At 39.4% G+C, this 25338-nt stretch overlaps 1 protein-coding gene and 1 long non-coding RNA gene across 3 annotated transcripts; one reads left to right on the plus strand and one right to left on the minus strand.

The window, feature by feature from the left end:
- The first annotated feature begins 10357 nt into the window (after positions 1-10357).
- Positions 10358-12124, plus strand: LOC310991555. The gene is made up of 4 exons (XR_014595635.1): positions 10358-10507; positions 10762-10842; positions 10955-11070; positions 12004-12124. It is a non-coding gene; the product is annotated as an uncharacterized lncRNA (long non-coding RNA).
- A 6510-nt stretch (positions 12125-18634) lies between these two features.
- LOC310990860 (uncharacterized protein) lies at positions 18635-22526 on the minus strand. Of its 2 annotated transcripts, XM_083978392.1 has the most exons (5): positions 22484-22512; positions 22149-22229; positions 21921-22036; positions 20719-20801; positions 18635-18897 (listed from the first exon to the last, which is right to left on the minus strand). In XM_083978392.1, exons 2-5 carry the CDS (start codon positions 22208-22210, stop codon positions 18775-18777), a joined length of 384 nt encoding a protein of 127 aa, XP_083834518.1. In that variant the 5' UTR covers positions 22211-22229; positions 22484-22512; the 3' UTR covers positions 18635-18774. The 2 variants fall into 2 exon arrangements, 1 of the variants encoding a protein (XP_083834518.1); XR_014595597.1 differs by lacking the exons at positions 18635-18897; positions 20719-20801 and adding an exon at positions 20910-20987 and having other exon boundaries at positions 22484-22526.
- Between the last annotated feature and the right edge of the window lie 2812 nt (positions 22527-25338).

The raw sequence follows: 25338 nt of genomic DNA on the forward strand, positions 1-25338 counted from the left end.
GTCTCCATACTCCACAGCATTATCCCCGACTTTATTTTTTTTAAAGGGAACATGGATTCACGTCATGAACGGCGAGGCGGAGCTTAAGCCACCACCCACTACTTAAGTGAGGACGAGTCCTTCACCTCACTGTAGCCTACTAGACTGCAGCGGTGTGGTGACTTCTGCAACTCTTACTGCCTCAGAGCGCTTGGTCTCTATTATCACACTATGGATGCAGACGGAGGAATGCGACACACAATGCAGTGTTTTCTGAGAATTATCGCTCAGTTTTCTCTCCAGCTGAGCTTCCAAGAGCCTGACTGCCTGCTTCTGACCATTTCCTACGCTAGAAAGTACAGGGCCGAAATACACCTGTACAAGCTGGCTGCTGGTCCGGACGACACATTGGATCAACAGCACTGAATTTTTGAAGACACTGAATTTTTGGAGACATGTCAGGGACAATTCAGTGCTAGAAATTCAAGATCCGACGACACAGATTTACTCCCATTTTAGGACAGCCACATGCAGTCAGTCAGTGGCTTATGGAAATTATGAAGATTCAAATATCTTCACTTCAGCAGATGAAAGAAATTCGTCAAACCAACAACAGCAGCACACTCGCAGTGTGTGAGTCCGCCCCCTGGGAAGTCCTCCCCTGTTCACCTGCACCAGAGAGAGGACATCAGAGGAGACCGAGTGACCTGCAGCAGTTTTCGTGCATCTCCCTGTGCAGAGTTGTCAGACTCGAGGAAACAAAACGGCGTTGTCGTCAAACGAAGAGGAGCAACATCAGAGAGCGACCGCAGCTTTATGTGGCTGTGCACCTATTGAAAAAAAGACTAAAGTAAAATTCGTCAAAACCCGATGAAACTCAATAACCAGCGCTGTGGGTGGATGTGAGACCAAGAGACAAACCACTCATCCAAGTGTCCCTGACATTGTTTCTAAAATGCTCAGATTTACATTGAAAAAACGAAATGTGACAAGATTTGTGGAGCAGTTTACACGGAGACTGGCACCTCGCTGTTTTATCCACCGCTCAAAAATGACACTGATTATCACGTTGAGAGATGCACAAACAAAACCTGTGTAAAAACGGTTTCTGTCACCTCTTTAATTCTGTTAATAAATATGGATCAAATCCTGCTGCTATTGTTCTGTTTTATTTAATGTCAACACTGATATCAACAAAACCGAAGAAAACACAGATGATCTGAACTGGTCTTTCAAAGTTTCCTTTTTCGGCAACAATTGTCGCACAGTCGTGAACTGAGTCTTGAGTCCGACCCTCTTTTTACAGTCTATGGTCCGACCCCGGGAAAGTCGACTCCCATGTTCACCTGCTCCGAGCTCCGAGCTCAGGACATCAGAGTGCACATCAGCATGTTCACCTTTGTCTGCTCAGTCACTAATATAAGGTAAACTAGCGCTGCACAGTTTGTGTGATTTCTCTAAACTGTTTTCAACATTAAAGGACAGATCATTTCTGTCAATGATGTGAACGAGGAGACCGAGTGTCCTGCAGCATTTTTCGTGCATCTTTGCAGAGCTGTCAAACTCGTGGAAACAAAACGGCGTTTGTCATCAAACGAAGAGGAGGAAACAACAGATGTCTGAAGATCGAAAACGCCACTTGTTGGAGGAAACCACGACAAACACGTTTCAAACCGCATCACCCCTCTACTTCCGAAAAGATCAGGTTTTAGTGTTTGAATTCTTTTTATTATTATTTCCATTCAACCCCACAGAAACCTTTGTGGTTCAATCCCACCCCACTCCATTGTCCACACACACGCCCAAACAAAACAAACAACGACAAAAATAAAAAATAAAAATAAAATAAAATAAATAGGTAATAATTGTGATAATAAAATTAAAGGAAAATACAAAATATCAATTCATGAACAGTGACAAAATTCATAAATACATTTACAGAGGTTAACAATGTTAATTTTTTCAGGGGAAGAAATTGAGCTAAACATGTTGGAGGTGATTCGTTTTTCCATAAATGAAATATACATTTCTTCGCAAAAAAGTGATAGTAATCAATAATCTGCATTTCTCTGCGTCTAAATGACAGTTGGTAATGTCATTAAGTAGGCTAAACGCGAGGGGACAGTTCAAAGTCAAGCCTTATGTGGCAAGGTGAAGAGGGCCCGGGCGGGGATTGAACCCACACCCCCCGGGTAAGAGTCATGTGCGCTTGCCAGTCACCCAAAGGGACATCCCTTTGGCCAAGTAGCCAGGACACATGATCAATTGGAGGCATAGTGACAGGAACCTCAACTGTCACACTTAGAACAGATTTTGTAAATAAATGAATCGTGTTCCAGAAACTATTAATTTGTCGCAATGCCAGAACATGTGCATAAATGTTCCCTCTTTGGTTTTACATCGTGAACAATTTGGTGAGTTTTCTTTTGAAATTCTGTGCATTTTTACAGGAGTTAAATAAAATGTATGAATGAATTTATAATTTGTTTCTTTGATTTTATTACTCGTAAATGGGAAGTGTATTCGTTCGCAAATGTTCTGGCAAGCATTTTCATCCAGCTTTGTTGCTGTGTCCGTCTCCCAGTTTTTTAGTAAGATATAGGGGAACTTGATTGGCATCCTTTAATTAAAATATCGTAGGCTATATATTTATCTAATTTTGCCTTTAATTGTATCGGAGTTAATGAGTATAACTTCCAGGTCAGACACTTCAAAGCTATATATTTTTTTCATTAGTGAGCGTAAAACGCTCTGAAATCTGAGTTGGGAATTTTGTATTCTGCTTTTAACTCAAAGAATGATTTTAATTTTTTGTTTTTTTAAATAAATCTTTAAGCTTTTGAACTGTTTGTTCCGCCTGCTTAAAGGGGTAATGTTTAGTATGATCATGGGGGAGAACGGGGGACTTTTGCTCACCCCTCAGCAGCATTGTGCGTCTCTTTTTAAAACCTCATTTCTAATGGGCAGAAAGGCCTCATACAGTGTACACATAGACTCAACTTTGGTGTGCCTGTGCTCAATGTGCAAGACTTCAAGGTTGGGATAACTTAGAAAAAAGATGGTGTGACTGTGCACTAAAACTATAGAGGGGGGCGGGGGGGGGCAACACATTGGGCTGCCAACCTGAGAGTCCTTGATAATGTGTGTGTATTAAATGTGGGAGTCATAAAAAGCAACTCTGACAGAATTATGGCTGAGGGACACAAAGATCGAAAAAGAAACAGCACTTGTTGTGCAGAGTGCAAGAGGAGACAATACGATTATGTTTGAAACGGCATCATCCCTCTACTTCTGAAAAGATCAGCAAATTATTTTAGACCAACAATCCTGATCCGTCGAAGAAAGGAAATGTTAAAGATCCGTGTAATAGCTACTTTGCAGCTTGCTGTTTATTTCTCGACAGTTTAACACTGATGCTGATTAACTCGCACAAAACGGCTTCTGTCATCGCCTGTTCATCAAACCGTGGACATTAGGCTACTGTTTTTCACAGAGTAGCCTATCTGAACTTTTTCATTTTTTATTTTATTTCAGGACACAGAAAGAATAGGAATTCCGTCACTTATGTTACAGTAAGTGAGGAGACAGAGTCCTGCAGCTTTTCTCGCTCAACACTCTCTGATGTCCTGAGCTCAACTGAGCTCGGATGAGCACTGGCGGATTTTCCCGGTGGGAGGACTCACTCGACTCTGCCACAAATGTAGCCGAAAAAAGGAAACTTCTCTTTTTTTCCTACGAGACGCTGCTGAATCCGCACAGAGGCCACTGTGAGAAATGCTGTCTCCTCACATCATTGACAGAAATATATTATTTCTGTGTCCTGATATTGAAAGACCAGTTCAGATTATCTGTGTTTCCTTCTGTTTTGTTGATATCAGTGTTACCAATGACTTAAAATAAAACAGAACGACAACATCAGGAGTTGATCCATATTTATTACAGGTCCTTGTTACACTTGTAATAAGAAATGCCAAAGTGGCCTCTCTCTTTGCACAAGCATTTCTTACAATGTAAGTACATGTTATTACATACGGTTACATAGGTAATTACACTGTAATTAATTAGGTAGATACACAGGAACAAGGACCCCTTAAAATAAAGTGTTACCAAAAACAATAACAAGATTCAAAAGTTAGTTTCAGCAGAGATATTGTGGGACTGAGAGGCTCAGTAGGAACCTCACACAACTCTCACCCTTCTGTCTCAGGTGTGTCTCTTATTAATTTTCCCAGTTGCTGCGCCAAACTCTTCTCCAGGGGCAGTTCAGAGCAGCATGGGGAGCACCACCAAGGCTATCTAATGTTAAAAATATCAACATTTCAAACGTGTAGGCTATAAAACAGAGAACACTATCAGGGCTATTAATTAGCCTATCTGAATGTAGGCCTATAGTCTTTTTAAGCATGCCTGCTCTCCCTTCCTGTACAAGGCCCAGTCTGTCCACCAGAAGCTGCCTTCATCAGCTCTGATTCCAGAGTCAGACATTTCCATGTTTTTTCCCGTAGCCATGTTGTAAACTGTTTCGGACCAACCCTGCCGTAGGCGTTTAAACCGAAAGCATTGCTGAAACTGTTGTCTCAAACATGACTGGCCTTGCCCTCCCACTCCCACGCAGGCTCTCGATCTCATGACTTGGGCATGAGTGACGTCGCTCTGCACAACCAGAGCAAAGACGGTATTGGTAATTCTGGTTGTGCAGAGTGACGTCGCTCTGCACAAGCAGAGTCTATTTTTTTTTTAAATTATTATTATTGTAGTGAGGGAGTGGTGTGGGGCGGAGGAACTCACCGCAGTGGGAGGCAATCAAGGGCTGATGCAGTTCACCTGAGGAGGGGAGGAGACTCACCGGGTTCAGCGGCTGGGAAGAAAACAGGCGGAGGAGAGAGCGAGAGGAACGAAGAGACGGGAGGACGTGAGAGCCGTCGGCCTGAGCTTTTTGAGAGCCAGTGGCACTGTGGCGGGTGGGTGCTGTTCGCAGCTTATAGTGCTGCCGGCAGTGAAGACAGCTGAGTAGGGGAGTTCGTCGTGTCGATCAGTCCTGTATCAAGAGGGGAGGCCAGAAACCTCCTTTAGGTAGCGAGGGACCGGGGAGTAGCCGTGCCTTACCTGTGCTCTCATGCAGCAGCCACATCAGTGACGCCGACCACGCTGAACGACTCCACGCCTGCCAGCTGAGCAGCCTCTTCTCCGGTGCACAGCCCAGTTCCATTGCCTAGACCCCACGGGGGGATCTCGTCACCAGACGCAGGATAAGTCCTATATTTTAATGATTTCCATATAAACGTATTTGTAGTCTTGTCAGTTAATGTCCGAGTGTTATATGATTTTCCTCTTAAAGAAAGGTTTTTAATTAACTGACGTCAGTGTGCCAGCGGCCCCGTTAAGGGCAGCTCATTATTCTTGCAGCGCTCTATCTCCCCCTAGTGTTAAGAGTGGGGTTCGACCCTTTATGTTGTAGTGGTCCCTAAGGAGCCAGTGTGATTTTGAGCTCCCATTGTGTGTAGTGTGATACCTGTGCTAGTTGCTGTGCAGTGTCCCTTTTTGGGTGTGTTCTCTTGTGTGCAGTGTTGGTGTCGCCGGATGGTGGAGTTACCTGCCTGACCTGCTGGAGCTGCCCTCATTGGCCTGCTGGGTGCAAACGTCCCTAACTTAAAAATTAATTGGAAATAAAGATTGTCTATTTTTATACATATCTGTCTGTGGTGGGTGCTCTCTGACCTCTAATACCGGACCAGACCGGGTTAACAAAGGTGGTGGCAGCTTGACGTTACTTTAAACATCTTAAACAACAAAATTTATTACATTATTATTATTTTTTTGAAATCTTTATTTCATATTTGCAAAGTACAGACAATCAGAGAACAATTGGAATGTTCGTGGAAACAGACATTGAAAGACACTTTTCAGTGTTGAGATAAGTAAAATAAATAAATGAAATATAAAAATAAAAAAATATGCTGTGTAAAAAAAAAAACAGTTAATAATATAAAGATAAGGCACTCTCTATTCTGGGGTAAGTGAAAATGAGTTCAAGTATATCAGTGTGCGTTCACTTTTTTTGTTTAGCGTCAGTGACAAGGTTTTTATATAAACATTAAACTCCTCTATGAAAACATTAAAGTTAGGAAGAGACTTTGAGAATTTTTTCTTGTGTATGTGAAACTTTCCCATTAAAATCATGAGATTTATCATGAAATTAATTGATTTTTCTTCATGTTCAAACTTTGAAATAATATCTCTGTTACTAATTGTTATGTGTTGTTTACATTTGTTGTACACAAAGTTTTCCATATCTCTCCAAAAAACAAATGACAATGGGCAAGTACAAAATAAATGTAACATTGTCTCTGGTTCATCTCCACAAAAAGTGCACATTTCATCTACATCAGCAAACTTAGAAATCATTTTGTTACAAGGATAAATACAATGCAAAATTTTAAAGTGAATCTCTCTGATTTTGTTTGAGATACAGAATTGAAAGGGACATAACCAGGCTTTGCGCCAGTTAATATTAGCCAACTGTGAATTCCAGAAAGATTTTCCTCTTGGTGAGATTTTATTATGTGTCTGTAGTACCTTCCTTATGTGTTTGTTTGTACATTTTCTATCCATTATATAAATCCCATCAAGCTTTAGAGAAGGTGTCAGAACCTCAACATTTTGAAAACGTAGGTGACACTTTATTAACTCAATCATACCTGCGGGAATAGCTTTTACAATAGAAACAAACTCTCTGTATTTGACAGGGAAGGATTTAGCTTTCAGGAAGTCTTCATAGTTGTAAATATTCCCATTATCATCAAACAAGGTTGTTACAAATATTATGTCTCTTTCAATCCAAGCTTCTTTATATATACTTTTGTTGTTAACAGTAATCTGACCGTTGTTCCCTAGTAATTCTTTGTGTGGAGAAAAGTTGTGGACATAACAGAGTTTCCAACAGCGTAAAGCTTGCTGATGAAACTTTGAAAGCTTCAGTGGTAATTTTGAAACTGTGAAGTTGCATCCCATTAGAAATTTTAAGCCTCCTAACTTTTTAAAGATATTGTGCGGAATAAAGTTCCATAGTGACTCTGGTAGTTCCAAACATTTTTTAAGCCATTTAACCTTGAAGGTGGAATTTAAATGAAAAAAATTTAAAATTTCCAAACCTCCTTCTGCTCTCTCTAAACAAATAATATATTTTTTGAGATGGTGGTGTCTATTCTTCCACACAAAATTAACAAATAAACTATTGATTTCTTTACAGAATGTATCATTAAGAAAAAGTGACAGAGCAGGGTAAACAAACCTTGACACACCCTCAGCTTTTGATAACAACACTCATGGAAAGGTCTCTCTGCAGCCACATATTAAGAATTGACTTGGTTTTTTAAATTTTAGGCAAGAAGTTAAGTTGCTGTCTAAGTTCTGTATCTTTTGTGATAGAAATTCCTAAATATTTAACAGTTTGTTTAACAGGAATATTAAACATATGTTGTTCATTCGTCTCATATAAACATAAAATCTCACCCTTGTTGATATTAAGTTTAAGACCTGAGGCTTCTGAAAATTCACCAGTCACCTGTAGTGCAGCTTGTATTTGCATTTTATCTTTGAGAAATAAAACCGTGTCATCAGCCAGCTGAGAAATCTTTACCTCTCGACTGAATATTGTTAAACCTTGAATACCTGGGTTGTGTGAAATGTTTAAAAATAGAAGTTCGGCAACAACCAAAAATAAGAAACAGGAAATAGGGCAGCCTTGACGTACACCTCTTGAAACAGAAAATCTTTAGGACATTTTGGGGTACAGAATAACTGAACTGTTTATGTCTTTATAAAACATGGCAATGTTACTAATGAATGTATTACCAAAACCAAGAATTTGAAAGGTTTGTATAATGAAGGAGTGCTCAATCGAATCAAATGCTTTGTAGAAGTCAAGAAAAACCATCAATGCCTTAGAGTTTATATATTCAGAATAGTCTATTAGATCCATTATTAATCGGACATTACAGCTAATATGACGTTTTGCCATGAAGCCATTTTGGTTTTCACTTATTATCTCTTCTAAATTCTTTTTTAATCGTCTAGCATAGACTTGAGCTAAGATTTTATAGTCAATATTTAAAAGTGAAACAGGTCTCCAGTTTTCTATTATTAAAGGGTCTTTCCCTGGCTTAGGGATCAAGGTTATAAGTCCTTGCTTCATGGTTGCTGTCATTTCTTGCTTGGTTATACATTCATTATACATTAATAAAATATGATCCTTGATTAGTTCCCAAAAACAAAGATAAAATTCTACTGAAAGGCCATCACTTCCAGGTGATTTTCTCAATTTCATTGAGTGTACAGCATCAGTAATTTCTGAACATAAAAGGGTAGCATCACATTCTTTCTTAAAGTTTTCTGAAATCAAGGGCGTAAAGTTTTGTATGTGCTTCATAAAAGTATCACACTTTTCCTGACTAAATTCAGATGTATATAGTTTGCTGTAAAATGAGGTTATGTAATTAGAAATGTTGTTAGGATCAGAACTTATGACACCGCTTACATTGAGAGACGTAACATTATTTCTCTTTCTATTCCTTTTTTCTAGTGCAAAGAAATAACTGGAATTTTTTTCACCTTCTTCCAACCACTTGGCTCGAGATCTAATGAAGGCACCTTTAGCTAAATTTACATACATCCTATCAAGGTCTTCACTGAGACTTCCTAGTATTTTTAATTCATCCTCAGATATGTCTTGTTTGGAGCTTAGCAGTTGCAATTGATTTAATAAGGTATTCATTTTTTCATTTTTTCATTTTTTTATTTCTTTGCTGCGTTTAATTGCCGCTTCTCTAATTTCAAATTTAAAGAATTCCCATTTTTGAATTGAATTCATTTCATTTCTATTAAATATATCTTCAGCAAGTATATTTACTCCTTCTTTAAATTTGTTATCATCTAATATATTATTGTTTATTTTCCAATAACCTCTGATGTTTGATTTTTCTTTTGATCCCCTCAATCTTAGACATATCAGTTTATGATCAGACAAAGGAGCATGAGAGTGAGAGACATCTGAAACCAACTGTAAATTTTGTGGTGACATTAACCAAAGGTCAATTCTTGATCGTAAGTTCCTGCTGGAGTTAGACCATGTGTAGTCTGTGATACCAGGGTTCATAAATCTCCACACATCTGTCAGTAGAAAATGATCACCTAAAGGTTTAAAGTTCTGTAGTGACGTAGATCTTGGAGGATGCCGGTCCATGTGATCGTCTGGAGCATCATTAAAGTCTCCTCCTATTATAATAGTAGAGTCAATGTATTTTCCTTTTAAGATGTCCAGTTTTAAAGAAAGTTCAGAAAACGTGTCCTTGGCTTGAGCAGTTCTGTTAGGTCCATAAACATTACAAATAATAAACAAAAGTTGTCTACTTTCAAAACTAAAATAATCCACCGGCCTTCGTTTGAAACTATGGACTCCAGAATATCTCCATTAAATTTGTTTAGTAATATTGCAACTCCAGCAGAGTAATTTGAGCCATGAGAAAAATACATAGCGTCCCCCCATTGAGATTTCCAGAATTTTTCCTCACAACCAGAGTCTATTGCTCATGCTGGTTGTGCAGAGTGACGTCGCTCTGCACAACCAGAGTCTATTGCTCATGCTGGTTGTGCAGAGGGACGTCGCTACCGGAGCAGTAGCTATAACCAATACTAGTGCTCACGGACTGTGACGTTTTACTACAGGAGCAGAAAGTGAGGCGGAGCCACCACCCATAGACCAACCCAGTCGCCAGAAAGAAACGTTCACTATGGACTATTCTGCAAACTCCAGAAAAGTCCAGGATCAACGTTTCCGAGCGAAAATACGTTATACGCCAACATTACGTTGCCCATTCATTTAACGTGAGCCAATTGCTGCGTTCATTATCAACGTTTTCTACATGTGGCTGTACAACGTTATTTTTTCGCTGGAAAAACAACATTTTAGGATATATTTGGCATGGTTTTGATGACTTTTTTAGCGAGAAATGTGTGTTTTAGTTTCCAAATGTATGTTGAATTAATGCAAATAAGCTTCTGTTTGTAACATATTCTGCGAATTTGAAAATTGAAAACGTATATATTCAACATTATTCATTAAGCTTTCTGGCGGATAAAATGTGATTATTTGGCACTATTTGAGGACATTTCTCGCGAGAAATGTGTCTTTTACTTTACAAATATGTTGAATGAATGGAAATTAAGTTTTATTTGTAGCCTAGATGTAGATTTTTTCAGCTTGTAGTTGCTGTCCTGGTTGTTTTAAACGCTATTTTATGAATGTAATTTTTTTTTTCATTATTGTGGTAGGCCAACGTTTGGTGCATTATTTTAATCATAAACGTTATATTTATTCAGTTAATGTGTATTTCGTTTGTTAGTTATTACGAAGATTGCTCAGATTTCCATCGTTGCTATGGTTACAGTGAACGATCAGCTGATTTCATTGTGACTGACGTAGCTTCCGGCAAGTCCGTCATCGTCTCACCGACAGGCAGCCCCCGTTCAGGTAACGTAAACAAACAACATGGAAAATTGTGATTAAATAATTAACAATTAAAGCTATTTTACCTCCAAAAACCAGCCAGTGTCGTCAACCACAAACAAAGTTTGACATGTGGTTGATCAAAGTTGTTAAACTGGCTGACTTTACTAGCTGCACTGTTTGATGTAGATTTTAATGATTAGGCTAACGTTAACATAGCTAGGCTAACATTAATGCTACATGCCAGCCCTCACTGTACTTTTCTCACTGTTTTACAGGTAACAGATAATACCTACAATGGCTACAGCTGAAGCTGAGTTCAATGAGATGCTCAGTAAAACGAAGAGCCTGACACAAAGGTAATTTAAATATCTTATTCCATGCATGGGGATCAGATATTATGATGCATTTGTGCAGGAAGTCTGTGTGGTTAACTGCATTACTTTGATTATATTGTGTTGTTTTTTTTAGGTCAAAAAAGAGGACAAAGGCATCAGACCTGCCACGATGGAGAAAACGTGATGATCATCTCTGTGTCCTTGAGGAGAACGGTGTGGAGATGCTTGATGAACAAGAGCCAGGATTTGGTATGTGATCGTGATAATTTGTGCATCATTATTCTTATTTTGGTAGAAAAACATCATGTTAGGATTTCTATGCGGATGTACCAGTCCAAGAAGCTTTCTGAAGTCGACTACAACTACTACAGACTTCAGACTTCAGTCTACGACTACAACTACTACAGACTTCAGAAAGCTTCTGCACACCTCAACATCACCATAATACTTCATTTAGAATGTGATTTTCACAGGGCCTGATTTAAGCCACAGTACCACCTGAAATTAGCTCAGTGCAGCATCACACCGGTGCTCTTACCAATCATATTTCCAACACACGCAACATAACACCACCTGAGAACTCTCTCCTAAACTTCATATGGATGCTGGCAGAAAATGGAGTATGCCAGGGTGGGCTGGCTTATGCAATATTTACAGTTGCCACCTTTTAATTCTACATATAAGTGTATTTTCAATTATTCTGTCAACAGACTGGCAAAGTGTGTTTGAACACCGTTTTACCAGAGTTTTATGGAGTGGGTGATAAGCTCTTTCAAGGTGGACAAGCTGTGCGCAGAAAGAGGATGACACTTGTTGGAAATTCCCACGGGTCACGTGATTCCCGCGGGATGGGAGTCAAAGTTTTATTAATCCTGTGATTGGGACGAGACGGGAATAAAAATCAACGGGAGCGGGCAGGAGCGGAAACTCCATTAATAGATGATGATTTTCAGCCGTGTTAAACTACCAAAAGGACAGATGCGTCCATTTTTGCCGTCATCTTTCAGTGAGCCAAAACTATTTTGGCTTGCATTAGTTAGTTAAATGGGGAGTGGGTGCAGGAGACACACAATAACAACAAAATGCAACATTTTTGCAACATGTTTGGGTTCATTCAACTGAGATGGACATAAATGGACATGGTGTGACCAATGTACTGTTTTTATTTTTTATTTTCTCCAGCTCTGAGGAAGGGGGCTACTTTGACGGGTGCTTCTCTGCAATGATGATGACTTCCAAATGAGGGCCAAGCATGTACAGTAAGTGTTTTTGTGTATTTTCCACATAGATTCTCATTGAACTTCTTGTACTACTTGAAAGTTTATTTTTAAAATAACATTAGAAACTTTTTGTCTTTGTATGCACCAGGAAAGGGCATCTGTGGTCGGTCTCAGCTGAATGCAGCAAAGGCGAGGACAACGAGGAGGAGTAGCTCCAGCCTTGATGAGCAGGTGTGTATCATATAAGAGTTATGCCATCACGGCATTATTCTTTGTGCTCTAAATATGTATGTATATCCACACATCAGCTGACCCACACTATAGGCCCAGTTCCAATCCGCCCCATAAGACTCAGGCCCTGAACCCTCACTGACTAAAGTGACGTCAGATCTAAGACAGAGTGTGAGAGACTGTGAGGGTCCAGATGCTGTAAACATGACTGGAACAGCACGACACGTTACCTTGACAACAAAATGTTGTTGACTCCGGTCATGAAATGATAATTCAATTTGCCTTGATGAGCAGGTGTGTATCATACAAGAGTTATGCCATCATGGCATTATTCTTTGTGCTCTAAATATGTACAGGCAAGTACCGTATAATAACATTCTTATTCTTGTTGATATAGTCCTAAACTATATTCTCCTAAATCTATGCAACCAACATGTTTCACTGTTTAAGCTGACACACTATACTCTTCTCTACAAGTCATTTTGCACTTCATCTATTCACAACCGTACTACACTTGAATAATTGATTAAGGTTTCACTAACTCACTTTCACAGACTAACAAAAACCCAGCAGTTGAATGAATCTATCTATTGGGCTCTTTTGGTTTTGTTTTGTTTGTTTGTTTTTTGAAAGAAGACAATAAGAGTTTAATTGCAATTTTACTTACTACTTTATGTGTGACTGTTAATATATTTTCACCATCAGTACAACAATTACTGCTATTAATGCTGTATGCAATCCTACAGGGGAGAGATCTTCGCATATCCCATGTTCTCAAGTCCTCCAGTCTTCTGTATGGACGTAGTTGGCAAGCACTGGTCCTAATACAGCCTGAATACAGCCACCTGACCACCATGACGTCCTTGTTGTCTGTGCTTTATGCCAAGGCATATGGCATCAAGTGAGAGGTAACTGTAACTGTTTCAGCACTTTCAGCTGACTGACACTATACTCTTCTCTCCAAGTTATTTAGTACTTTATCTGTTAACAACTGTACTACACTTGAATGAAAATCAGTGTTGATCAAGGGTCAAGATCTTGTATACAGGGATGCACATGTACAGGCAGGTGTATATGCATTCACACACATCCATTATGTAGATAGCATCACTAACATTAAGAATTGCTCAAATTATTTTCTAAGTATTAATATTTGTATTCATGTCATTCATGGATGTCTCTATCAAAACAAGTGTTTTAGTCATTTCAGTAATTTAGCTTTTTGTGCTTTTATGCTAAACTTACAAACTTTCACTCATTTCCAGACTGTGACGTCCACATAAACCTGTAGAGCTTCCCTTATTCCAAGATTGTTGGGCAAAGGATTACCAAAGTAAGTTGTCCTTGTGGTGGTTGTTGTTTCTGTTGTTTTTAGTGGAATACTGTGTACTAGTGTGCAGATATTACAAGGGCTTCTACCAACACTTCTCATCTTTTCAGGGTTTTATGTAGGCTACATGAACCATTTAATATACACATTCACCATGCAGAGGAGAATTGGGCAAGTTGAGCATAGGAGCATCTAAGTTGAGTCCCCCCCCCCCCCCGACCCCCACCAGCTCCCACCTCCCCCTTTACTTCATATTCCACCTGTCCAGGTGGCAGGTGAACACAAACTGCAGGGACCTGCTGCTGAGCCACCAACTCACTGAGCTTTGGGGAGTTTTGTGATTACATTGCATCTTGGGAAGAATCCTTCATCTTTCTCTTTTAAAGTAATACATGGCTCACCATAAACAGCAGCTTGTTTTCAGCAGCGTACTTATTGTAATCATAAACATCCAGAATCCTGATTTAGTAATCAGGACAAGTAAAGACAAAATACATTCATTTAGGAGCGTCAAGTGAGCAGATGCCCCATATGTAGAGGCTACAGTCCTCACTGCAGGCGGCCCCGGTTCGAATCCCGCATCGGGCAGTCCTTTCCTGCATGTCATTCCCCCTCTCTCTCTCTCTCTCTCTCTCTCTCTCTCCCCATTTCCTGTCTCTCTCAACTGAACTAAAAAAAGGAAAAATATAAAAATACATTCATGTAGTGTATGGGGCAGGTGGCACAACGTACCCCACAGTTACCATATTGACTTTAATACTTCCCACAGCTAAAAAGTTTCAACTGATGCATACTACACATTTATAATAATCTCTTTTGGTCTAAACACAATTCTCATGAAACTTGTGATTGACAAAAATTCACTTTCGAGAGTAAAAATGTTTTTTCGGACATAGATGTCTAACCGTTTAACCCATGTGGTTCTTACGTCACAAATTCCATGAAATGATGCCTTCCTCGGTCCTCCTAAATATTTGGTCACAAGCTCTATTTTTCTTAATGGTTCCCTAGCAACAAGGGGTGGCTCAGCTTGCCCTATGCTGCGTACCACAGTCTCCCCTACAGATTTACTGCAAACTTTCTATAATCACCATTTCACCACACACAGTTTAAAGTTAAGATCTTATGTTATAATAGCCTGACAAGCCAGACTATATCATTAAAATGTCTAGTCTGGCAACGACCGGTAGACCTCGGCTCAATCCAGGGGGCGGGATGAAGGCTGTCTTTCAAACTGCCTCTGCACGTAATGGGGTAGTGCTTGAGCGCTACGACCAATCAGAGCAAAGAGCAGGATGACATTAGCCTGACAAGCCAATTAAAATGTATGTCGTCATGGCGTTAAGCCGCCCAACGACTCTCTAAACAGATAGAACGCTGTGATTGGTCAACACAATATTTTTGCTGCCGATAGGGTGCGTCTAGATTTCTAGGCTAATGTTATAATAGATATTATTATAGATTATTATTTCTGCTTATTTTGTGTATTAATTTTCAGTCATTTTGGTTATTGCTTGTTTTTCAGGGGTTTAAGGGAGGTGAAGGTGAAATGGCTGCCCTGCTCAAAGAGGTACAGTATGTATGTTGTGTCATCATAGATGCATTACCACAAATGCAACATCTCAAATTCTGTGCACAACTTTGCCATGAAGCGTAGCTGTATGAGAGGCTTCTGGGTTACAGGGTGAACATTCATGCTGGAGTAACAGATATAGTTCAGAACACTGTAGTTACCAATCAACATTGAATGCAAGTAACACCATACAGTATTTCTAAAAGAAGTGTGTATGTCATGTTCAACATCATGTTTAATTCATGATTCATTGATACTAAAGCAACTGTTACTAAAAAGAATTTCTCTTTTTTCCATTTCTTCTTTCTCGTAGCAACATGATGGAGAGATTCCTGGGTGCCACACAAACAGCTTAAAACAATGTACAATTATGTGGTTAATGATTATAGTTACATTGTTATGAATGATTGAGTGGTGGATCAGTTGATAGATTGGTTAGTTATGCTTATCCAATTGTACAGTTTTTGTGTGTTTTTGTCCTTTTAATCATTTTTTAAACGGTAGTCCATGAGTTCATCAGTTGTATACTGTATTCATGTTTGAAAATCTCTTCCCACAGATAACAAAATAAAAGTATCTGCATTCATCAACCCGAATGGAAAATATGCATGCCTGTTAATTGAAGAAATGTAGTACATTTGAAACACTATGTTCTCCAGAGTACAGTTTACCTTGTAGTATGTGTTAAATAAAGGTTGCCTTAGACTGTCATCTTTCAGATTTCGTTTTTATGAGCATTTGCATATAAGCCCATCTTGATAAGTCCATCAGTGGAAGAAGAGAAGACCAAGAAGGAAGGGCTGATCTCACTCAACCAACACGATTGACTGCTTCATGGCTAGAGGATATTTCAACAGTGATCCAACTTCCCAAACACAGCCACTGCAATACTGACAATAACTATAGACAAAAACAATGGTTTGTGTGTGTGTGTGTGTGTGTGTGTTTTGTACAAATGAAACAGCAATCACTAATACCTTTCACTAATGCCTTGGAGAAAAGGAAGGTGAGGAGACCATATGGCTTTCAGCCATTATAGAATAAGGTGTTATAACAGACTTATAACAGAGTTATGTAATAATTTTTTATATAGGCTACTTGGGGAGGAGGGGTATCCCATCCAACATACAGTGCACTTGTGATTGTAAGACTGTAACATATCCTAAATTTGGGGGAGGGGCTAACACAAATCAAAACTGCAGTATCAATTTGGTGTAGATTTATAAGAGAAATTTAGATTTATAGATAGATTTTTATCAGGGCAAGTGGGAAAATTGTATAGAATGATTGGTTAGGCTATTTAAAGTTTTGTTCTCTGCTGCTGACCTCCTTTCTCAGAGTCAGGGCATCCTAATTAGAGAGAGGACAGCTGGTCTTCCTTGTCTGACCTTTGTGTAGATGTAGATTATGAGGAAAATTAGTCTAAACTGGTCAAAATTTTAAAGTCTAACAGTGTATAAGTCAGACACCAACATCTTGAACAATTTTTGGCCACTCACTACCCCTGAAAACATGTTTGACTGATTTCATCCAGTTAGGCTCATAGATAGGGCTAGGAACGTATATCTCAAAGGGCCATAGTTTTCAAGCAAGATGAAAATTAAACTTTGTCGTAGGACAACAATGAAGACATCGTTGGAAAGGTCTTGACCTAGGGAGTAACATGTGTCAGTATGAAAACTGAGGTCAGCTCTTGCTCCCCACAAGTGACCTTTGAACCTTGATCCTGACACACTTTTAAAGGCTTCTAGAGCAGCAACAAAATGTGCTACAGACAAGTTATACACATTTTTGGAAAGCTCTTGACCTCTACTATCAGGTCCAATGGCAAACCAGCAGGAAGGGGTCAAGAATAGGGTCAAATATGGCACAAAACACATTCTCTCCCTTTTAACAGGAACACACATCAAATCTGACCAAACACATGTGCTCGGCACCCCAGAAAACCTATAAAAAGATTACAATGTTCCTGGTCTTAGACAAACATAATAGGGAAAACACATTAGAACTACAACCAACATGGCGGAGCGCACATACAGTCAACGTGTCACTATGGCAACATGTAGTTCTTGTGTCGTTCTCCTGGGTTGGGGTTGGGGTTGTCACACTAGGGTTCAGAAAGCGTCTATTCGCTCATTCTTTAACAAAAAACGCATAACCATGACATATATGTTTATATCGTGAGAGATTGTATGTTATAAAATATGAAAATAGTAATGTATTAGTGCTAGTTTAGACGTGATTTCTGCCACGCTGTTTCGCGGTCTGAACGGGATGCGTTCAAAGGCAATAGGATTAGGCAACGTTTCAAAACGGAACACCCAAGCATCATTCCTCGACACATTTTTGTTGCTATAAAGTGAGAGTGTTGTTTGAAGACTGTGTTCATAAAATGTGGCTTAAAAAAATATGCAACCAGATGGGTTAATAGCCAGTTTAGCTTACATTAGAGCATTGAGCTATTGAACGCAGCCCAAGGTGTCCAAGGCACACAACAGAGAGGTTACAAGAAGTTGTCAGAGAGGAGATATTTTACTATATCAATTTTATCAATAAAAGATGGCTACATCTATCCAATGCAATATGGTGAAAAACACAAAAGATTGCAGATTTCAGTGTAGCCTATTGAAATGAAATTATTATATATATTGGAATATGGTGATAGAAAGAAAATTGTGTTTTAAATACTAACGTTTCTGTACATTTGCAGGGTCAAGAAGTGAAGGAATCAAGGTCATTTGATTTGAATTCATTTAATTGTCATTTTATAACACAGGGTGGTAAAAACAAAACTTTCATACTACAGATAAAGAATACATACACAGATCATTACAACTAGAATAAAACATGGTTAAGTAAGACCATCTACACATATTTATACACACATACACATTTAGTGGTGGAAAATCTAACCACTTACGGCATTGCAAGTTTATCTGTATAGACTGTTTTTACAAACACTTTGTCTCCAAGGTCATTACATAGCAACAACATCCTCTGCCCTTAGACCCTCACATCCACTGAGGAAAAACTTCAGAGAGAAAAAAAACAGGAGAAACTTCAGGATGAGCAGCAGAGGGATTCCACACCCAGGACGGCCAGACGGGACATAGATGTTGGACATAGAGTATACAGGACATATAGTATACAGAGAAGAAAACAGTTCACAACAAGCAATAGGAAGTACTAACCTTTACAGTTTTGAGGAAAAACGTTTAATCTACTTTGTCGTTGACTACAACCCACAGTACTGTGGTGATGAAAAATGGTCACGAAATAAACAAAGCCCTATACACCTGGCCTGATCTGTTTCACAAGAATGTATTAGTTTATCTCCTCCTTGTGGGTCTCTAGGCTTTGCCTTTGCCTGTGGAGATGCTGGTGTGTCTGGTGCAAAGAGAAGCTAAATACTTTCATGAGCCCCTATTGGTCACTTTTTGAGTCGGGTTTTAACTGTTTTAGTATCATGTTGTGCTCACTTACTGTAACTAACAACAATGTAGTCGGACTATTCCACTAAAATACCTGAAATACAATAGTCATGTAATGCTAAAATGTAGTGAAATGTAAATCATAACTCTATAACAATGTGTAACAGCCTAAAACAAACCTCCCTTACTCATGAGCTTAGTGATAATGGCAGTCCTGGAGAGGAAAGAGTTGCCCATTTCCTCCACCAACGTAGATCCAGCTCCATCCTGGTTGTCTGCTCCCCACTTTATCTGTAATTAAAGAACAGTGCACATCATTAGTCTGAGTCTGTGGAACATTCATCAGTTTGTTTGAGCGTTGTAATCCAGCACGCTCACTGGATTTGAAACTTTCCAATGACTGTCAGCATTATCATGCTGAGTTTCACCTTCAATAATGATAAACCATGTATTACCTTGTGTCTTATGGGTTGTAGAATTCAATACAATTATGTAAACATCATCAAATTATAGCTAATAAGAACTGTTAAATATCACTGTAATTGGATATGAAACGAATAATAAATAAAATGATATTGCACTTGATGCCATATGCCTTGGGATAAAGCACAGACAACAAGGACTTCATGGCAGTCAGGTGGCTGCATTCTGGGCAGCCTTCACTTAGTATAGTTGCGTATACCCTTAATAGCAGTAATTGTTGTTGTACTGATGGCAAACATATTAACAGTCACACAAAAAAGATGAAGCTAATATTGTAGTTTCAAAAAAAGAGCCCAATAGATAAATTCATTCAACTGGGTTTGTGTTAGTCTGTGAAAGTTAGACAGATTTTCATTCAAGTGTAGTACAGTTGTGAATAGATGAAGTGCAAAATAACTTGGAGAGAAGAGTATGGCCCAATTCCAATCCGAGCCCTTACGGACACACTGACTTAGGGTGCACTCACACTAGGCACACTAGACTAAAGTCCTGATTCTATTGCCAGTGTGAGTGCAACTGTACCCTGCCTGAGCACGGTACACTTCCCTGGCCCGGCACGGTTGGTGAGGTGTGCACGGTACGCTTGGCCAGGAATGCGTACAGTAATGCGTCGCGGTCTCGTTCTCCACCTCGTGTCTGCAACCGCGTGTAAACAACAGTCACGATTGCGTCGCGCCATAAACATAGCTAGTTGACATCGCTTTGATTAAACTTCAAGATGTTACCATGACAACTGGTCAAACAATTAAAAAGCGCCGTTCTTTCTGCAGTCAGAGCGCATCCGCCGTGTTGGTATATCAACGCGATGACGTATGTGTCGGAGGCAACCGTGCTTCAGCACGCTTGGGTTCGAGGTAGTGTGATTGCGGGCCAGCGGGGGACAGAGGAGGGGGGGCATTCGGGCTTCAGCACGGCACGGATCAACTGGCCCTAGTGTGAGTGTGTCCTTAGAGGCGCATTCACGGGAATTCCGTGAGTGTGTGAGGGCTGTTCCGTTGTCAGATCATCAAGTCAGTGAGTCAGTGAATGAGCCCTTACTGCCCCCTTACCGTAAGTTAGCACCGATGCATGGTGATGCCGTTGGAACGCAAGTGTTCAAAAAAAAAGCAAAAAGCAAATAAACAAACGTAGTCAGAGAGAGCTCTGCCGCTCTCTTTATTGTTAATGGACAGGGGCAACAAAAAAATAAAAAAAAGAAGTTTACCGTCAGTATTAACATGTGCAGTTTGCACACGTTAATACTGACGGTAGTAGTACTGCAGAGTATTGATGATGATTTGATCAGATCTGATCCAGGAACATTTTGTTTTGAGTCCGTTCCCCTCACACACTTTGTGCGTGTTGAAATTACAGTAAATTATCATTTCATGACCGGAGTCAACAACATTTTGTTGTCAAGGTAACGTGTCGTGCTGTTCCAGTCATGTTTACAGCATCTGGACCCTCACAGTCTCTCACACTCTGTCTTAGATCTGACGTCACTTTAGTCAGTGAGGGTTCAGGGCCTGAGTCTTATGGGGCGGATTGGAACTGGGCCTATAGTGTGGGTCAGCTGATGTGTGGATATACATACATATTTAGAGCACAAAGAATAATGCCATGATGGCATAACTCTTATATGATACACACCTGCTCATCAAGGCTGGAGCTACTCCTCCTCGTTGTCCTCGCCTTTGCTGCATTCAGCTGAGACCGACCACAGATGCCCTTTCCTGGTGCATACAAAGACAAAAAGTTTCTAATGTTATTTTAAAAATAAACTTTCAAGTAGTACAAGAAGTTAAATGAGAATCTATGTGGAAAATACACAAAAACACTTACTGTACATGCTTGGCCCTCATTTGGAAGTCATCATCATTGCAGAGAAGCACCCGTCAAAGTAGCCCCCTTCCTCAGAGCTGGAGAAAATAAAAAATAAAAACAGTACATTGGTCACACCATGTCCATTTATGTCCATCTCAGTTGAATGAACCCAAACATGTTGCAAAAATGTTGCATTTTGTTGTTATTGTGTGTCTCCTGCGCCCACTCCCCATTTAACTAACTAATGCAAGCCAAAATAGTTTTGGCTCACTGAAAGATGACGCCAAAAATGGACGCATCTGTCCTTTTGGTAGTTTAACACGGCTGAAAATCATCATCTATTAATGGAGTTTCCGCTCCTGCCCGCTCCCGTTGATTTTTATTCCCGTCTCGTCCCAATCACAGGATTAATAAAACTTTGACTCCCATCCCGCGGGAATCACGTGACCCGTGGGAATTTCCAACAAGTGTCATCCTCTTTCTGCGCACAGCTTGTCCACCTTGAAAGAGCTTATCACCCACTCCATAAAACTCTGGTAAAACGGTGTTCAAACACACTTTGCCAGTCTGTTGACAGAATAATTGAAAATACACTTATATGTAGAATTAAAAGGTGGCAACTGTAAATATTGCATAAGCCAGCCCACCCTGGCATACTCCATTTTCTGCCAGCATCCATATGAAGTTTAGGAGAGAGTTCTCAGGTGGTGTTATGTTGCGTGTGTTGGAAATATGATTGGTAAGAGCACCGGTGTGATGCTGCACTGAGCTAATTTCAGGTGGTACTGTGGCTTAAATCAGGCCCTGTGAAAATCACATTCTAAATGAAGTATTATGGTGATGTTGAGGTGTGCAGAAGCTTTCTGAAGTCTGTAGTAGTTGTAGTCGTAGACTGAAGTCTGAAGTCTGTAGTAGTTGTAGTCGACTTCAGAAAGCTTCTTGGACTGGTACATCCGCATAGAAATCCTAACATGATGTTTTTCTACCAAAATAAGAATAATGATGCACAAATTATCACGATCACATACCAAATCCTGGCTCTTGTTCATCAAGCATCTCCACACCGTTCTCCTCAAGGACACAGAGATGATCATCACGTTTTCTCCATCGTGGCAGGTCTGATGCCTTTGTCCTCTTTTTTGACCTAAAAAAAACAACACAATATAATCAAAGTAATGCAGTTAACCACACAGACTTCCTGCACAAATGCATCATAATATCTGATCCCCATGCATGGAATAAGATATTTAAATTACCTTTGTGTCAGGCTCTTCGTTTTACTGAGCATCTCATTGAACTCAGCTTCAGCTGTAGCCATTGTAGGTATTATCTGTTACCTGTAAAACAGTGAGAAAAGTACAGTGAGGGCTGGCATGTAGCATTAATGTTAGCCTAGCTATGTTAACGTTAGCCTAATCATTAAAATCTACATCAAACAGTGCAGCTAGTAAAGTCAGCCAGTTTAACAACTTTGATCAACCACATGTCAAACTTTGTTTGTGGTTGACGACACTGGCTGGTTTTTGGAGGTAAAATAGCTTTAATTGTTAATTATTTAATCACAATTTTCCATGTTGTTTGTTTACGTTACCTGAACGGGGGCTGCCTGTCGGTGAGACGATGACGGACTTGCCGGAAGCTACGTCAGTCACAATGAAATCAGCTGATCGTTCACTGTAACCATATAGTCCAGGCAAAATAGCGTTTTACGACAGACTAATTGTCACAGAAGGTTTTTCACCATACATAATTTCTATGAGGTGTCTAGAACAACATACTAAAAGTCCTAAGAAATCCTAGTTGGGGAAATATGTTTAATTCGCATCATTATTTACTGTATAAAGTCTATGGTGCCGACAACAATACACCCCAATGGGACTATTTTTTCCCTTTACTCCTATCACAATGAAACTTTACACAATGAAAGTATCCATGAAATGTAACATTTTTTGTATTACAAGTTTCTTTTAAAATGAATTTGAATATGCAATTGAGCCTTACACTAATCAAATATGCCCAAAATACACCCGAATAGGCTTCTTTTTTTCCTTTACTCCTACCACAATGAAACTTTACACAATGAAAGTAGACATTAAAAGTAACATTTCTGTATTTCAAGTTTCTTGGAAAATTAATTTTAAATATGTAAATGAGCTCAACACTAATTGACTTATGGTCAAGAAGCCATAAAGCCACAAGCAGCAACAGGGGCCAAATAACTAACACATTCATGTCCATTCAATAAGTTCACCTATGCACTGAGTGCTGTCACTTGCCACACTTGACTTATGCATACACACATGTCACTTGCCACACTTAAAAGACCTATATTGACCTTAAGAATTAATTGCACAGTCTTGTCTCCAGTTCTTTTTTTTTTATTAGCGAACAAGCCTTACCTAACGACTTTCCTCCCAGTTTGCAGAGAACACTTTAGAAGAAAGTCAGAATCATCAAAGTCGTTTAAACGACTGTGTGTGATGTTATATTAAATATGCTGTTATGTTCAACAACATATAAGTGGGACTAAGAACTAAGTTATTTGGCCCCTGTTTTTGCTGCTTGCGGTTTTATGGCTTCTTGACCATAAGCATTTTGGGCATATTCCATTAGTGTATTGCTCATTTGCATATTCAAATTCATTTTCCAAGAAACTTGTAATACAAAAAATGTTACTTTTAATGTCTACTTTCATTGTGTAAAGTTTCATTGTGGTAGGAGTAAAGGAAAAAAAGAAGCCTATTCGGGTGTATTTTGGGCATATTTGATTAGTGTAAGGCTCATTTGCATATTCAAATTCATTTTCAAAGAAACTTGTAATACAAAAAATGTTACATTTCATGGATACTTTCATCATGTAAAGTTTCATTGTGATAGCAGTAAAGGAAAAAAATAGCCCCATTGGGGTGTATTGTTGTCGGCACCATAGACTTTATACAGTAAATAATGATGCAAATTAAACATATTTCCCCAACTAGGATTTCTTAGGACTTTTAGTATGTTGTTCTAGACACCTCATAGAAATTATGTATGGTGAAAAACCTTCTGTGACAATTAGTTCTATTTTTGGGTCCAAAATGAGCTAAATTGCCTGGACTTGCAACGATGGAAATCTGAGCAATCTTCGTAATAACTAACAAACGAAATACACATTCACTCAATAAATATAACGTTTATGATTAAAATAATGCACCAAACGTTGGCCTACCACAATAATGAAAAAAAAAATTACATTCATAAAATAGCGTTTAAAACAACCAGGACAGCAACTACAAGCTGAAAAAATCTACATCTAGGCTACAAATAAAACTTAATTTCCATTCATTCAACATATTTGTAAAGTAAAAGACACATTTCTCGCGAGAAATGTCCTCAAATAGTGCCAAATAATCACATTTTATCCGCCAGAAAGCTTAATGAATAATGTTGAATATATACGTTTTCAATTTTCAAATTCGCAGTTTATGTTACCAACAGAAGCTTATTTGCATTAATTCAACATACATTTGGAAACTAAAACACACATTTCTCGCTAAAAAAGTCATCAAAACCATGCCAAATATATCCTAAAATGTTGTTTTTCCAGCGAAAAAATAACGTTGTACAGCCACATGTAGAAAACGTTGATAATGAACGCAGCAATTGGCTCACGTTAAATGAATGGGCAACGTAATGTTGGCGTATAACGTATTTTCGCTCGGAAACGTTGATCCTGGACTTTTCTGGAGTTTGCAGAATAGTCCATAGTGAACGTTTCTTTCTGGCGACTGGGTTGCATAGACTTGCTACTTAACTCAGAGTCATTCACCAGCTCCTCACTGTAGACAGCGGTGTGGTGACTTCTGCAACTCTTACTGCCTCAGAGCGCTTGGTCTCTATTATCACACTATGGATGCAGACGGAGGAATGCGACACACAATGCAGTGTTTGCTGAGAATTATCACTCAGTTTTCTCTCCAGCTGAGCTTCCAAGAGCCTGACTGCCTGCTTCTGACCATTTCCTACGCTAGAAAGTTCAGGGCAGAAATACACCTGTACAAGCTGGCTGCTGGTCCGGACGACACAATGGATCAACAGCACTGAATTTTTGAAGACACTGAATTTTTGGAGACATGTCAGGGACAATTCAGTGCTAGAAATTCAAGATCCGACGACACAGATTTACCACATGCAGTCAGTCAGTGGCTTATGGAAATTATGAAGATTCAAATATCTTCACTTCAGCAGATGAAAGAAATTCGTCAAACCAACAACAGCAGCACACTCGCAGTGTGTGAGAAGAAGTCCTCCCCTGTTCACCTGCATCAGAGAGAGGACATCAGAGGAGACTGAGTGACCTGCAGCAGTTTTCGTGCATCTCGCTGTGCAGAGTTGTCAGACTCGAGGAAACAAAACGGCGTTGTCGTCAAACGAAGAGGAGCAACATCAGAGAGCGATCACAGCTTT

Source organism: Trachurus trachurus, assembly GCF_905171665.1.
Source record: "Trachurus trachurus genome assembly, chromosome: 9".
Classification (NCBI taxonomy): domain Eukaryota; kingdom Metazoa; phylum Chordata; class Actinopteri; order Carangiformes; family Carangidae; genus Trachurus; species Trachurus trachurus.